Below are 16,910 nucleotides of genomic sequence, written 5' to 3'. Positions count from 1 at the left end.
AAAACATTTACATGGTTTCCCCCTTTTAAGGAAAAAAAGAGTTTTGAAAGCAGAGTTTTAAAAGCAGCCACTTCTCTTGCTTGGCCTAAGGGGGTCTGGACGTTGCTGTTTAAAGGTGTATGGACTGGTCTGGCTCAGGAAGCTTATTCTACTTTGTCAGGACAGGGTCCTGATTCTGAGGCAATTTAAAGGTCACAGGAGCCGGTACCTGAAGCTGAGGTACGCCAGGAATCACAGTAGTGCACGTGAAGCAGGAATCGCAGTAGTGCACGTGAGGTACCCCAGGAATCACAGCAGTGCGCGTGAGGATGTGAGGTACGTTATGGTGTCCCAGCCTTTTACTGCACGTTCATGGAGAGCAAAAGGCAGCAAAAACAAGAGAGAGAAAGATTCCTGGAGCAAGAACTGCAGACAACATTCCCAGGTGTGTCAATGTGCTTATTATACATGCTAATGCATGCTACTTTATGGAAAACTACTGTGCACTAGCCTCTGTGTAATGCTAAAATGTACTAAATAGTGTATGATTCTGCAGTAATCTACCTACTGTATAACACTACCATTCACTACCCTGCAAGCCCAGCTGAGTCTTTAACCAATCAGAGGAGTTTTGTGCAAATCAAGATTCAGGACCTCATTTGCCTTTTTCATTACCAGCAATTAAGCTGGTAATGAAAAGCAACTGCACCTGTCATTGGAGCGTCTTCATTTGCCTAATCTACTGACTCATAAGCACATAAACAGGACCCAGCGAACAGGAGGCTGGGTCATCCAACACAGCCCTACCCAGCACCCAGCGAACAGGGGGCTGGGTCATCCAACACAGCCCTACCCAGCACCCAGCGAACAGGGGGCTGGGTCATCCAACACAGCCCTACCCAGCACCCAGCGAACAGGGGGCTGGGTCATCCAACACGGTCCTGCCCACGACCCAGCGAACAGGAGGCTGGGTCATCCAACACGGCCCTGCCCACGACCCAGCGAACAGGCTGGGTCATCCAACACGGCCCTGCCCACGACCCAGCGAACAGGGGGCTGGGTTATCCAACACAGCCCTGCCCAGCACCCAGTGAACAGCAGGCTGGGTCATCAAACACAGCCCTGCCCAGCACCCAGTGAACAGCAGGCTGGGTCATCAAACACGGCCCTGCCCGGGACCCAGCGAACAGGAGGCTGGGGTTGAAATGCATAGACCCCAAGAAATGCCCCCCTTTAGGGGGGTCTGGGAATTAGAAATTATTTAAAAGAACAGCTGTGAAATAATCCGTTGCGGAGAATTCTATGGGGAAAGTACAACTGATCAGTATATCCCAGTCACAACATGAAACACCCATCTTTATTTTATGAAATTATTTTCATGATATTTCATCATCATGTTGTATTATTGGGCGGGTTATTTGGCCTGCCTTGTAATTTGAGGGGGGGGCTGTATCCCCCATTTTTCCCCCATAAATTACACCCTTTGTCACACTCTCCTTTTAACAAACACTAATTAAAATGGCCGCTCTTTCTTCCTGCATGCGCGGTGTAGAAGGCCACGCGTTGATGCTCTGACCACAGAGACGAGGCTCACAGCCACCCACTGCCCTCCCCCAGGGGCGCCTTCTCGCAGTATATCAATGGCGGTTCATTGGTCAGCCTGACTGCCAATCAATTTGTGACCGCCTGCAACGTTCATAAAAACGTTGACACACTACGAGCTAGGGTCCACTAAAACGGCTGGTGACTCATGGTAAGATTATTCTCTGAAAGACTTTAACCCTTGAGAGAGCAGTTAAATGACTACAGATTCCTGACCCTTTGGCTAGAAGCATCGATTTTCACCAGTATCCAGAAAAATACTCTCTGACAATTCTCTCAGGAGTCTGAATTCTACAGCCTTGGAACTTCACTCCCTTCAATGGTGGAAATGAGTAAATCCAGTAAATATCTTGTTGGGAAATATTTGTACTTAATAGTCTGTGACATAACTTTGAAATGATACTGCTGATAAAAGCTGATAGTAATCATAAGAATATGAAAGGTTTTATCCATGAGTGTGTCCAGACTTTACAGCAGTAAGATAACAGTGTCTGTCAGTAAATAATAACAAATAGTGTTTTTATAAATCTGTATATTTTGAATCTTGATAACTTGTTCCATTCAACTTTCACAAATTCCTGTTGACCAGAACCAGATTTTTGCCAGTGTTCGTCCCCAGCTGAGTAGGGTCCATTAGACAGCGAGAAAAACTACAGCGCACAGAAATCTGATATGGGCCATTTCAGTTTCCTGTCAGGTTCGACAGGTGGCGCTGTGCCCTCGGGACGGTGCGAGCGGAGGAGCCGATAGGACTTTCAGTCAGGGAGCTCGTTAGCTTGGCTCTTCCCCGCGCCACAGACAGCATTGTGTGTGTGAAATGTCATCGCTAGCTTTTAGCACAGCTGGCTCCATTGTGAAGCCGCCGGGCGCTAGCCGCGGCTGTTAGCGGGAAAGGTTAGCTCAGGACAGACGCTCGGTGGGCAGTACCAGGGACAGACAATGGGGAGGAATATTCCATCGCGAAACCCTCTGTTCACTCAGACACAGGCTCACCGCTGCACCGATCTCATCATCCACAGGGCTGAGCGGGTACTGGGTCTTTTACACCAGACCCCCCAGGGGAGGATGGGCCCCCCAGGGGAGGACGAGCTCCCCTCTGTAGCCGAGTTCCTCCCGAAATTTCTTACCCTTGGGGGAGTTTTTCTCTCCACCCTTTGAGGGTTTTTCTCCCCCTGGGGAGTTTGTACCGCACTTTCAGGCCTGGTTTCTGCCCAGTGTTCCTTCTGTCTCTCTGTAAAGCACCTTTGTTCCCATAATTGGAATCGAATTGAACGTCTCCAGGACTGAGCGTGAGGTGCAGCATTCTTTCATTTGTGGCTTGACCTCAGTGTAACAGATCCAATTGTCCAGAAGCTTGTGCTCACTCAAGATGTTCCAAGCAGGGCACAGCATGTTAATTGTATTTACAGGTTTGGTTCCCTAACTGCTACACTGCACTACCATTCTATGTTATGAGCAGCCCTCATATCCAAAAATAATGCCCCCGCAGTGCATTGAGCGGATGGCTAAAGCACAGGTTCCAGATTTGGTTCACGACCAGTGTCTTTGTCATAAGAATCACAGGCAGTGCATTTCAGAGACCCTAACGCTGCCCATATATAGGCTCTAACCAAATCGCGTTCTTCACTTTTCAACCACAAGGGCTTTCTTTGACTTCCGTGTCTGAAACAGACAGATGCTCCTGCTCCTTTCAGAGCTGCCACGCCCTCGCTCTGTAACGACAGGCTGATCCTGCTGCTCCTTTCAGAGCTGCCACGCCCTCGCTCTGTAACGACAGGCTGATCCTGCTGCTGCTTTCAGAGCTGCCACACCCTCACTCTGTAACGACAGGCTGATCCTGCTGCTCCTTTCAGAGCTGCCACGCCCTCGCTCTGTAACGACAGGCTGATCCTGCTGCTGCTTTCAGAGCTGCCACGCCCTCACTCTGTAACGACAGGCTGATCCTGCTGCTCCTTTCAGAGCTGCCACGCCCTCGCTCTGTAACGACAGGCTGATCCTGCTGCTCCTTTCAGAGCTGCCACGCCCTCGCTCTGTAACGACACGCTGATCCTGCTGCTGCTTTCAGAGCTGCCACGCCCTCACTCTGTAACGACAGGCTGATCCTGCTGCTCCTTTCAGAGCTGCCACGCCCTCGCTCTGTAACGACAGGCTGATCCTGCTGCTCCTTTCAGAGCTGCCACGCCCTCGCTCTGTAACGACAGGCTGATCCTGCTGCTCCTTTCAGAGCTGCCACGCCCTCGCTCTGTAACGACAGGCTGATCCTGCTGCTCCTTTCAGAGCTGCCACGCCCTCACTCTGTAACGACAGGCTGATCCTGCTGCTGCTTTCAGAGCTGCCACGCCCTCGCTCTGTAACGACAGGCTGATCCTGCTGCTCCCTTCAGAGCTGCCACGCCCTCGCTCTGTAATGACAGGCTGATTCTGCTGCTCCTTTCAGAGCTGCCACGCCCTCACTCTGTAACGACGCGCTGACCCTGCCTCGGCGAGCCGCAGGGTGTGCTGGGATACGCTCCACCAGCAGCCCGCTCACACTGCGTAAACAACGGCACTAATTGATCAATTAAGTGCTGGACAGCGATGGGGATCTGAAAACCCCGCGGCGGCCCGAGGGCAGGAGTTAATCCCGCCATAATGACGGGAGCTTTAATGTGTTTCTCCAGCTCGGAATGAACGGCCACAGATTCCGCAGACTAACCAGATGCTCAACTCCGTATTTTTAACACTGAGAATTCTGTCTGCTTGCGGCTGAAGCCGTCTCATTCCAGCTCGGCGGATCTGAAAATGGGAAAGTTGAGCATCCGGCGAGTTCTGCAGTGAAGAGCCATCAGGAAGAACGAGGCGGGGCTTAAACAAAACAGGACCTACTCACAGCCAATCATCATCATGGCCACGGCGAATATCTTCTCCCCGTCGGTGGTGGGGGCGATGTTTCCGAAGCCGATGCTGGTCAGGCTGGTCATGGTGAAGTACAGGGAGGAGATGTAGACCGTGTCCTTGCTGGGGCCCCCCTCCCACTTCTCCGAGCCGCTGAGGTTGAAGCGGTACGGCGAGCCCGTGGTCTCGCCCAGCGTGTACAGCCAGCTGTCCGTGCGCACCGTGTTGTTGTCCTCGTCGATGACCTCGTACTCCCCGATGCTGTACCAGATGCAGGCCAGCCAATGAGCGGCCAGCCCGAACACGCACACCAGCAGCACCAGCACCGCCGCCCCGTACTCAATGTAGTGGTCCAGCTTCCGAGCCACCCGGCCCAGACGCAGCAGCCGAACCACCTTCAGCGAGCTGAAGAGACTGCTGATGCCCTGAGAGGGGGGGAGGGGGGGAGGGGGAGAGAGGGGGAGAAAGAGGGAGGGGGGGAGGGGGGCAAGAGAGACATTAATTGCTGATCTTCCTGAAGTAAAAGTGCTCACATTCTCATGGAACACACAGTGACACATACAGTCTTATACAGCAATAGCACATTCCCAATCACAATGTGACGTACTGATATGCAGTGAGAAGAGGTGCAGATCTGAATTCGGTTGAGTATACACACACAGCTCTTAGGTGCTGAGCTGGGAGACGTGTGACAGCAGAATGATAAGGTGCACACACCGTTAATTCTCCCAAAATAAACTATTGTCCAAATGTCTGTTTTATAAATGGCTGACCCTGACTGCCCGTAGTGGCTGTCAGTGGCTGTCAGTGGCTGAAAGGCCGTGCTCCTTCAGCGCCGAGCCCAGGCCTGAGCAGGGCGGCTTTCTCTGAGGCCCTGGAGTCCTCGGCCGAGCAGTCAGGAGCTCCTCGCGGTTTCCATGGGGACAGGTTAAGCCCCCTTTCTTTCTGACTGTAGTCCCATCTGCTGGGGACAGCGATGCCAGGGCCCCCTAACGGTCCTACACCCCCCACCCCCAGCACCACCACCCCCGCGGTGGGAGCCATGGGAACCGAAAGTGCGCTGTGTGAACGCAAGGCTGTCCTGTCCGTCCCTATGCTGCGATGCCACCCAGGAGAGGTTAGGGAAGGACACCGTCCTGGGGAATCACATAACGCTGAGTACATGCCTGTATTCCTGAGTGTGTGTGTGTGTGTGTGAGAGAGAGAGAGAGAGAGAGAGTGCATGAGGGTGTGTGTGTGTGTGTGAGAGAGAGAGAGTGTGCATGAGGGGGTGTGTGTGTGTGTTTGTTTGGGTGTGTGTGTGCGTATGTGTGTGTGCGCTTGCGTGTGTATGTGTGTGAGAGAGAGAGAGCATACATTCATGTGTGGGGGTGGAAGAGCAAGAGAGGGAGAATGTAAGAGAGCTAGATAAAAAGCAATACAGAGAATGCAGACTGAGTATATGCATAAATAAATGTGTATAATTCTAATTTTAATGAACTGTCATGACTGAACATTAGAGTACTGTGTACATATATGTATTATATTAATATCTGACTCTTTAACTTGATCCAGTTAATGAATTCAAAGCTGCTGCAATAACAGTAGCAGGTCCTTAGCCAAAGATATTCCAATGCAACCAGATGTGTCTCTCTTCCATCTTTAGCCCACCTGGCCAATATATAACAAGCCCCTCGGATGGATCACAGGCTGTTTCCAAGGCAACTGCACAGGCCACCAACTTTGGTGGACATGTGAAAGTAGTTGAAAGCTAACTCCGGACAACACAGGTAACGGTGTGGCGTCAGGAGTACTGTGTGTGGAAGCGGTGTGCTCCTGTGTGTAAATCTGTATTAACGGCTGTCTGACTGTTTTTTGCACTCAGTTGTGTTGCAAATCTTCCTCTCACAGGCCTGACGTTAGATTAGCCCCACAGGTCTGGGCGATGTTTTAGAGCTACAGACAATAAAAGAAAAGGTAACTGACATTAGAATCTAAGGTCATGTCACGTGGAATGTCATGGCAGTGTCACTCTCTGCATTAGTGGTGGAATAATATGCCGCACACCTGTTTTTGGTTGTTGACATCAGTATTATGAATTCACTCCTAGTGCTTATGGAAGAGCTATATCCTGTATATGTGAAAGGGTTATACTTAGAAACTCTTCAGAAAGGTAACTGAATTTGCATGGAAGAGCTATTTTAGTGCATGTAGCAGTTCTGCATATAAACAAACAATATGCATACTCGGCGTTAACATATGAAAAGTAAGTGCTGTTTAATTTTGTGCAACGCAGCAGTAGAATTTACAGCCCCTTCTGTCGTTCAAAATTTATTCTGTGGTCCAGTAGAAAGATCCAGTGCCACTGCAGTCTGGGGGAAGTGCTGTCTGTCCCTCCGACAGTATAAATTATTTATGATTTCTCTTACAGTCATCTCAATCTACTATGGCCACACACAAACACATAAACAGCAATACACGCACATAAATAGTGTATACACACGTATATACAAGGACAGTCAACAATGAATGCATATTTTGATTAAAGTCCATGTACAAATTGAGTAAGAGTGTGTGTCTGTGTGTTTGTTTGTGTGTATTTGTCTGTGTGTGTGTCTGTGTAAATGTAAACACTTTAACAGTATATAGTATATTAATAATGTGTGCTGTGTATAGCGTGTGTATGTGTGTGTGCATGTGTGTGTCTGTCTGTGTGTAAATGTAAACATTTTTAACAGTATACTTTAATACTGTGTGTGTGTGCATGTGTGTGTGTTTGTGTAAATCTAAACATGTTTAACAGTATACTTTAATACTGTGTGTGTGTGCATGTGTGTGTGTTTGTGTAAATGTAAACATGTTGAACAGTATATTGAACACTGTGTGTTGTGTGTATAAAGTGTGTGTTTCAGGCTGAAGCAGTAACAGGGTAAAGAGTGAAAACTGCGGAGCCTACTTGAGTGACAGCGCGATGGTTCCAGTTCTTGGCATCCCAAAACAAACAGAAGGAGGGGCCATGCAAACAGATCGGGGTTCAAAGGAGAAAGCAAAACAGTCAACAAAGGTAAAACGGGAACAGAAACATTCAGTGAGCTTAAGTGAAAGACTCAAATCAACTGAAGTAAATCATATTTAAGGAACAAAAAAAGCTTGTTTTAACGGGGAGCACAGCCAGTGGAAACAGTGCGGCCAGTGTAGTCTGTCGGTGTAGAAGTCTCTCGTCATAAAGATCTGGGTTTTTATAGCACACACAGCTTGCCTGCTGCCCTTTTAATATTTCCTGAAGCAAATCAGGTTGAGTGCCCTTGCTCAGTGATAAAACGTCAACGCCTCTCACAAGATTACAATCCACAATCTGACAGTTAATGGCCAAGCATCAAAACCACTGCGTCATATCTCAACCAAAGCTGGCTGATAATAATAATAATAGTTACTTAATTTATATAGCACTTACTGAAACATGGTTGCAGAATGCTTTACAAAATAAAAAGAACATAGAAATGTATAGAATAAATACAATGAATAGGACAAAGAATACAAATTACAGGTTACATTACAATTACAGAATGCAGATTACAAAATTCTCACAAATGAAAGCACACAGAATGGGATTAAATAAGTAAAAATAATAAAATAAGTAGTACATGATGTGAGATCTGGAGAGTAAAATGCAGTGGCCTTAAAAAGTAAACAAAAACAGAGACCAATGCCCCAGTACAAGTCAAAGTGACCCTCTCAGATAAAGTACTGGCAATAAAATGCAATGAGACAAGTCACAAATAAAAGAGGTAAAAGCAAACTGGAAGAAGTGCCTTTAAAAGTGATTTAAAAGAAGATACTGAATCTGCCGGCCCAATCTCTGCAGGCTGGTCATCCCGCAGTATAGGGGCCCTGGTGGGCAGAGCAGCCTGGACTGAGGAACAACCACGGGAGCCTTTCCCGAGAATCATACTGCGGCTCGTGCGAAATTAAAATGCGATAAGACGGAGCCAGACCGAATCGTTCTTTAAAAGTGATTAAGAAAATGGTAAAATCAGTCCTGAATTTTACGGGCAGCCCGTGGAGTGAGGCTAAAATTGGTGTGGTGCACTGCCTTTTCTTTGCACCGGCCAGGGTGTCACCTGAGAAAATGCATTCGTCGTCGTCGCGAACGAGCGGCGCTGTCGCTGTTCACCACAAAGCTGCTCAGAAAGTCTACCTGCGTTTCAAAAGCAACCCAAACGGCTATTTTTGGAATGTGCGTGGGCGGACTCCTCTGCTGGATGTAGGCTACAGTAAACGGCTCTGTCAGCACCTCTGACCGAGTCGGGCAGCCGGGAGTGTGCTGCTAAGCGCGCGAGCCCGCGCCCGAGCCCAGTGGAAGCTGTATAAACCCCGTCCAGGACCGCGAGAGACGCTGTGGCTCTATCGTGCTGCTACCGCCGATTCCGAAACCCAGTCGACGTAAACCGAGGGGTAATTTCGTTCCAAGATGAAACACAAAAATGAAACTGGGAGAAACTGATGGAAGATATGTGGTGGCGCATCGGTAGCAAGACAGCACTAAGCCAACAGAAAGGGGGAAAGACACGACAGAAAACACAGTAACAAGAACCAAGCACCAAGGCTAAAACACACAGAAGCAGACCATGTGGACAGAACGCGAGTGTTTATTTGATCCACGGTTAATTCTATGGGCACTATGCCATTTCTCACGGTGCTGAAGCACTGCTGTGTACCGCATACTGCATTTCTGCCGTTTCCAAACCTGGGAGGTACTGTATGCAATACCGGAGTCTGAAAATTCGGCTGAAACTGGCTAATGTAATAAGGTTCTTTCAGAACTCATACCATATTTCCTGGGCCTGGGATCTCAGCTCAGTCAGCAGCCAGTTTAGACCTTGGAAACAAGGCGTGTGGATTCTTTAGTTAATCCAGGATTTTAAAATGAAGGATTATGGAGCTGAAACGCACCAAAAAACCGGCAGACCGTGAGGCACTCCCACACTGCGCGAATGCGGTGTAAAATCCCTGGTTTAGGAGAAACAGTATGAGTATCGAAAATGAGTTTAGTTGCAACACTGTACCATTTCGCAGAAGAACCAGAGTTGGAGGCTATAATAAAATGTAGTGGATGTTGTCAAGCCTTCCTTAAAGGGTATCTCAATTTCTGGAGTTTTTTTTTTTTTTAATTTTTAATTTATATTAATTAAATTTTGTTTTAGTGTATGTATTCGGTCAGTCCAGGCAGTTTTTATGTTAGGTTATTTTACAGACTTTTAGAAGGTTCTGAAAACTTCACAATAGCAGGTATTGGCATTCAGAGACTTGTGGTCAGAAGCAAGAAAATACACTTTTTGCTTGATTACTCTTTTAAAATGATGTTTAATCTTATTTTCAGTTGCAGATGTTTCCTCTGGCCTGGCAGCCTGCACTGGAGGAAACTCTGTGCTGCTGTATCAGCGTTATAGCAGGAGTCCTGAGGATGACAAGCTTGTGCTGCTCAATGGAGAAGCAAATAATTGCCAGTAAGTTTTACATCTGAAGTGGGTTTTCTTGCCTGAGATCACAAACGTATGAATACCCCAATTCTTGACATTATGAAGCTGGCAGGTCTTCAGAAACTTCTGTGAGTATCTGAAATATCCTTTGTCACACACAAGACAACCAAAAACACTTAAAGTTTAGCAACATCAACCACAGAAAGTGAGCAATCCCTTAAAGCCCTCAGCAGGGGGGTGTCTGCCACAGCTTTGGGGATCAGATTGAGAGATGAGACATGGTTTACTGGCGTGACACTGCGCTGTTTGCCAAAGCAAACATGTTTGTTTAATCTGCTGGTGAACGTGAGCTTTAGATGGGACCGATGGGCCTGTTCTCATCGGGATACCCTCTGATGCTCTTACGCAAAGCCAATAACACAGTGACAATGAACGCGGTGAATGAATGGTCACATGACCTGGAGCAGCAGCCCACTTTTAACAATGAACAGCACGTTGACACATTGAAATCCTGCGTTTGCTTTGTCAGCAGAATTTCATTTGACTGGGCTAAAAGACCCAAATGCAAATGAAGGGTAGGCCTACTGTACATTACGTACAGCCAAGTTCAGAGGCGTGAGTTAATACATGATCCTTATGTTCTTTCAGTCCTTGCTTTTCCTGATCTATCAGGGGTTCTGATTGGTTAACAGCTGTTTCCAGTGCTTCCATCCGTCCAATCAAACTGCACTGTACTTGATCACACCCGTTAAAGTACTGAGAATGAGCATCAAATTTGAATTTTTAGAGTTAGTTTTTTATTTTTTGGCATGAACAGACGGTAGACAGAACATTTGATGTTAACAATGCGGAGCTGAGAATCTGGTTGGCCTATAATATCTGCGGAGCTTGAATAAGAGTGTGATTAGTTCCCTTGGCTGGGAGGGGAGGGGAGGGCGGGAGGAGGGGGGGCTCGGTTATCAGCCCTATGAGCTCATTTGTATGTTTCCTGTGGTTTGAGACCTGCAGCTGACTTAGCCCTCCAACACTGCTAATATCCATCTTATCCAGGATCAGATATTAAATCCTCTGTTTGCACTCTTCAGTCGTTTGATATCGGAAACGGTGCCAAGAATCCCCAGGGGGGGCGGACCTGGCAGCCAATCACATGTTTTTAAGATACTGTAACATCGGCAGCGTGTCACCTGTCGCGGCAGCTCTAACAGTGACAAAGCGTCGCCTGGGTCTGTGAACTTCGCTGCTGGCATTGCGTCCGTTTGTGTCAGACACAACCCCCCCCCCCCCCCCCGACTTCCCACTCCGGCCAACACAAACACTAAGCTGACCGTGGGTCACTGTGAACTCTCATAAATCTGTCACCCGCCCCCGGATGGGCGTCGCTGCCTCCTCATGCTGGAGCAGCGGAGATGGCCCCTCGTTTACAGTAGTAAGCTGTACTCTGGTGAGGAGGGGGGGATGGGGGGATGGGGGGATGGGGCGGGGGGGGGCCTTAAGGGCTTACTTTCCTGGCTAGTTCCCCCCCCCCCCGCTGAATGGGAAGATTGGGGGGATGGGGTTGGGGGTGAGATTTCGGATGCACTGGTCTCAAAGCTCAGCAGACTGAGCTCATCGTACAGAGCTCAATGTTCTAGTCTCCGTTCTGAGTGAGCTTAAATGGGCAAGAACCAAACTGCATCCAGACGCTGGACTCAGATCAGCTCAGAGGACACTGGTGTATTTTATTCTTTTCTTTTTTTGTAAATGCATATAATGTTTTTTTATTTTTATTTCAAAGGCTCTCTAAAATAAGATACTAAAGTTGGCCTCCAGACCATAATTAGTTTTGCATGGTTAAAAGGCAGGAACACATCCGGGATGATTTACACAGCTTGTATTTTATTTTATTTTATTTTTTGGTACAACAGCTTCCATTTATACAGTTGGACATTTACTGGGGTTACATTTATCAGAATAATTCTTTCTTGAATCATTTATCATGTGTGTCTAATTGGAGCTGGAGTTTTCAGGCTTCCTCGTTCCAGTCATAACTCTGTGAGTGCATACCCCAGGGTACGCGTCTCATTGGATATACAAATCACTCTCCAAAGTCATTCTGCATAAACTAGTACTCTTTTACATTTTTGATTTGAGACATATTTTCTGAAATATCTGTTTACCTTGTTTTGACCTGTCTGTTTAACACATTTCAGGTCTTCGTTGTGTGTTGTCCTTCGTTGAAAACCAGAAAGATTTGTCCAACAGTACAAATCTCTTAACTCTTACAAATTTCATTTTTTAGTGTACAGTGCTATCTGGGCTACCTCAATAAAGCAAACTAAAGTAAAGGAATGTATTCTGGCATAACTTTACTTTAAGATTGAGTAGTTTCAAATTCCGACCAGGGTCCATTAAGTGTACGTTTTTGCAAGAATTTTGCATATTGTTGATTCTGATACTGAGCTTTTCAGCTTCTGAATGTAGTTAACTCGTTGACTAAATATGGACCAAAATCCCAGCAGGGACCGTGTCTTATTTAATTTCATAATTTCACCATTTCATCTACCTCATTAAATCCTAAAAACGGAGTACAGATACAGCATTAAGTACGTCTGTGAAGAACGGTGCACTAAAGGGTCATTTCTCAAAGCACAAAGAGTTGAGTGGTGGAGCCTATTAAAATGTATTATGTAAAAACATGCAGGACATTCTTGAGAAGACTATCTCAATTGAGACAAATGCTGAAAGGCTTTATTTGTAATTCAACCAGTCTTTTGAGATTGATTTTCAGTGTAACACTGCAGCGTTTTTAGCCGTTAAGGACTGATTAAATTGATTAGTCTTGAAGCTACGGTGTAGCTGCACAAGGCCATATCTGAAGTGCATGGAAAACGCAGTGTATTGATTTCACTGGGATCTTTAAAATATCACACTGATCTCAGCGGTGGGAAAACCTTCCTTGGTTTGAGAGAATTGTTCAATCAATCATAGAAACGGGTATGATATTTTCACAGAGAGAGACGACGTTTCACAGAGAGAGAGAGACAATGTTTCTCAGAGAGAGATGATTTTTCACAGAGAGAGACAGACGATGTTTCACAGAGAGAGAGAGAATATTTCACAGAGATAGACAACTTTTCACAGAGAGAGAGACAATGTTTCACAGAGAGAGAGAGACAATGTTTCACAGGGAGAGAGAGACAATGTTTCACAGGGAGAGAGAGACGATGTTTCACAGAGAGATACGATGTTTCACAGAGAGAGATGATTTTTCACAGAGAGAGAGACAATGTTTCACACAGAGAGACAATGTTTCACAGAGATAGCCATGTGGTTGGCTGAGTCTGAATCTGAACCACAAGCTGTTTTATGTGCAATAAGTCAACATTCATATTCACTTAGTTCTACTGAAAAGTCTTTGTTACAAAACTGTGGAATATTATGCATTTTTCATGATACAAAAGTATGGCGCTGTTTTTTTAACAAGCTTTCAACACACGTACGCATACACACACACACACACACACGCGCACACACACTCGCACAGGCACACAGACAGACACACACAAACACAAACTACCCCTGGGCCTCCCTAATTATATTCAGAGGCAGAATGAGAGTCGTGCCAGAGATATTTTTGGATACATCGGCAGCTCTGGGAATTTATCCATAGGCACTGAATCAATGCAGTCAAATCAAAAGACAGTAATAGCATCCAACTGAATGTACTTGTAGTCTTAGATCGTCTGATGTGTGCTTATTAATTTCCAGTAAATGTCCTTGTTGTCTTCCTGATGCTGCACCTGCAGCAGCTCATTGTAATGCTCACAGTAACACTCACAGTAAGGCTCACTGTAACGCTCACAGTAACACTCACAGTAATACTCACAGTAATGGTCACAGTAATGCTCACTGTAACACTCTCTATAATGCTCACAATAACGCTATCTGTAATGCTCACTGTAACGCTCACAGTAACACTCACAGTAATGGTCACAGTAACACTCACAGTAATGCTCACAGTAACGCTCACAGTAACACTCACAGTAATGCTCACAGTAATGCTCACTGTAACACTCACAGTAATGGTCACAGTAATGCTCACTGTAACACTCTCTATAATGCTCACAATAACGCTATCTGTAACGCTCACAGTAACACTCACAATAACGCTCACAGTAATGCTCACAGTAATGCTCACTGTAACACTCACAGTAATGCTCACTGTAACACTCACAGTAATGCTCACTGTAACACTCACAGTAATGCTCACAGTAACACTCACTGTAACGCTCACTGTAATGCTCACAGTAATGCTTGTTAATCCGTGACTAAAGCAGGGTCTCCATACTGTGCCAGAAAAGCACAGGTCGGTGGTCCTTAGGGCTCGAATTAGAAAGGAGGGCAAACTGCACCCCCAGACATTTAGATTTGGAGTTCCGTGCCCTGTTAACAGGCTTGCAGGTTCCACATTGAGAGCTCATTTAATTGGCAAAAAACCGTGAATCCCTGAGTACACAATTAGAGCAGATGTCAGTTTATACACACAGAAACCTCGTGTTGAGGAAGAAGAAAAAAGAGAAGATGCTTTGTTTTCTCTCTGGGCTACCCCCCCCCCCCCCCCCCCCCCCCGCCTCCCACAACAAACCAGCGTTGCGTTTCAGTGCTCCTTGGCGAGCCGCCCAGGGTTTAGAGTTAAGCATAAGACTAATCGGGAAGAGCGCCTGTAAAAGGTAAATAAATAAATAAAATGGCTGAAAAGACACCTGATGAACACACAGCAAAGCTCCTCCCCTGGGTTCAGGCCAAACTGGATTATGGGCCCAACCTGGGGGACCCCGGCACCTGTGTCTCAAACACCTGCTTATTGGCTAAGCAAAGGGGCGGAGACAGTGATCAGAACAAGCCTGACATCAGCTGTGGAGAGGACTCCTGATCGAGGGCAGTGAAGTCTAACCAATGGGCTCCCAGTACAGAGCTCACATGCCCTTAATACCCCACACTACAGAGCTCACATGCCCTTAATACCCCACACTACAGAGCTCACATGCTCTTAATACCGCACACTACAGAGCTCACATGCCCTTAATACCGCACACTACAGAGCTCACATGCTCTTAATACCCCACACTACAGAGCTCACATGCTCTTAATACCCCACACTACAGAGCTCACATGCTCTTAATACCCCACACTACAGAGCTCACATGCCCTTAATACCCCACACTACAGAGCTCACATGCCCTTAATACCCCACACTACAGAGCTCACATGCTCTTAATACCCCACACTACAGAGCTCACATGCTCTTAATACCCCACACTACAGAGCTCACATGCTCTTAATACCGCACACTACAGAGCTCACATGCTCTTAATACCCCACACTACAGAGCTCACATGCCCTTAATACCCCACACTGCAGAGCTCACATCCTCTTAATACCACACACTCACACCATCATCAGCTACAGACTCCCCACACGTGCTTCCCAGCACCATGGCTATTCCTGATTCATCCTCACCTCTTTACCTTCATTAAATTTGAATCTATTCTTATTCACTGATGCCACTTGTCTTGTATTTTTTATGCATCCACGTAAATTATAGCTCCATTTTAGAGTGTCCCGTCTTACCGGTTCTTTTAAATACGAATTTTTCATCCTTCATACCCTCAACCCAAATGTTTAGAAATGATGTCTAAATCATTTAAGCGCATTTACGGCAGTCAAATTGCTTAGACAGTCTTGGCCGAACTCTCCAGCGTAAACGGACTTAAACCTGCAGCTTTGTGGGGGAGGCTGCAGGAACCCACAGCCTCAGAGGAGGACCCCCTTCATCCGCTCATTATCTCCACAAACAGCTCGGCTCAGATCTTCCCCTTCCCTCAGAGGACGTGAAGTCCCCCCCAGGGGACGTTCACAGTCTGCGAGAAATTTCTGTGTGAAAAGGCTGTGTTCCGTACGTTCATCAATGACAGAGCTAAAGAAAGGATTTGTGAGCCTTCAAACGCGAGGCCGGGCGGCTGGAAAATTAAGCCGCGTGCGAGCTTAGCTTCACAGATACACCGTGGCTGGGAACCCAGCAGCTTGGAGGGTAAATGAGGTTGGTCGTCGTTGGGTTTACGTTTATTCATTTTGCCGATGTTCAGCTTTTACCCAGAACAACTTATACAGCTTACATTTCCTACATACAGTCTGTTTACTGAGCTGGATTGTTACTGAAGCCAGCCAGGCCATGTGATTTGCTCAGGGGTACAATGGCTGTGCTGCACCTGGGAATTAAGCCTGCAACCTCTTCAGTTCATGGCCAATTCCCATAGCACAATAGCACAAGGCTATTCTGTCTTTAGCAGGAAGTATGTGCTGGCTACCAAGGAGTGGAAGACATTTCTTTAAGGGACACTGAGGCCATGAGACAAAGAGCCGGGGGGAACTGACCTCGTCCACGTTCTCGAAGGCGTTGATGACGTCGTAGGGCAGGCAGGACAGCAGGTCGATGACGAACCAGGTCTTCAGGTAGTTCATGCGGATGAGTTTGGGGTCGGAGATGACCTCCCCAGCAGGGCCCACGAAGGTGGTGTGGAAGTTGAGCACGATGTCCACCAGGAAGATGACGTCCACGATGCTGTCCACCACCAGCCAGGTGACGTTGTTCTGCTTGGTCTTGAAGGACACGTTGTAGGGCACCATGATGGCCGTGTAGAAGGTGAGGATGAGGATGACCCAGTCCCAGGTGGTCTTGAAGGTGCAGTAGTGGAGGATGATGTGGGGGGGCGTCTTTGGCGTCTCCTGCTTGTACTGGGGGAGGATGTCCGAGCCCAGCTGCAGCACCTGCATGGGGGGGGGGAGTGGGGGGAGTGAGCGTGATGGATACTTATGCTGGATGGCTACCGAGGGACCTCTCTTCAGCTGGCCGTTATAATTCGCCTGGAACCCCGACTGCAGCTGTGGAGTATAGAAGCCCGGCTCTCTGTCCCCTGCACTACACGCCCACTGCTCCAGGGTGACGGAGCAGGAACAT

General features: G+C 47.2%; 1 protein-coding gene across 3 annotated transcripts in view; it reads right to left on the bottom strand.

The window, feature by feature from the left end:
* kcnh1a (potassium voltage-gated channel, subfamily H (eag-related), member 1a) overlaps nt 1-16,910 on the bottom strand; it is a 91,916-nt gene that overhangs the window by 62,249 nt on the left and 12,757 nt on the right. For 2 of the 3 annotated variants that reach the window (XM_035400557.1, XM_035400559.1), the window contains 2 exons: nt 16,328-16,720; nt 4,450-4,879 (listed from right to left, as the gene is read on the bottom strand). In XM_035400557.1, coding sequence (XP_035256448.1) covers nt 4,450-4,879; nt 16,328-16,720 — 823 coding nt within the window. The remainder of the gene's footprint in view (nt 1-4,449; nt 4,880-16,327; nt 16,721-16,910) is intronic. The other variant, XM_035400560.1, reaches the window with a different exon arrangement.

The sequence above is a fragment of the Anguilla anguilla genome, chromosome 18 (assembly GCF_013347855.1).
Source record: "Anguilla anguilla isolate fAngAng1 chromosome 18, fAngAng1.pri, whole genome shotgun sequence".
Classification (NCBI taxonomy): domain Eukaryota; kingdom Metazoa; phylum Chordata; class Actinopteri; order Anguilliformes; family Anguillidae; genus Anguilla; species Anguilla anguilla.
This window is presented reverse-complemented; position numbering and strand designations above follow the sequence as displayed.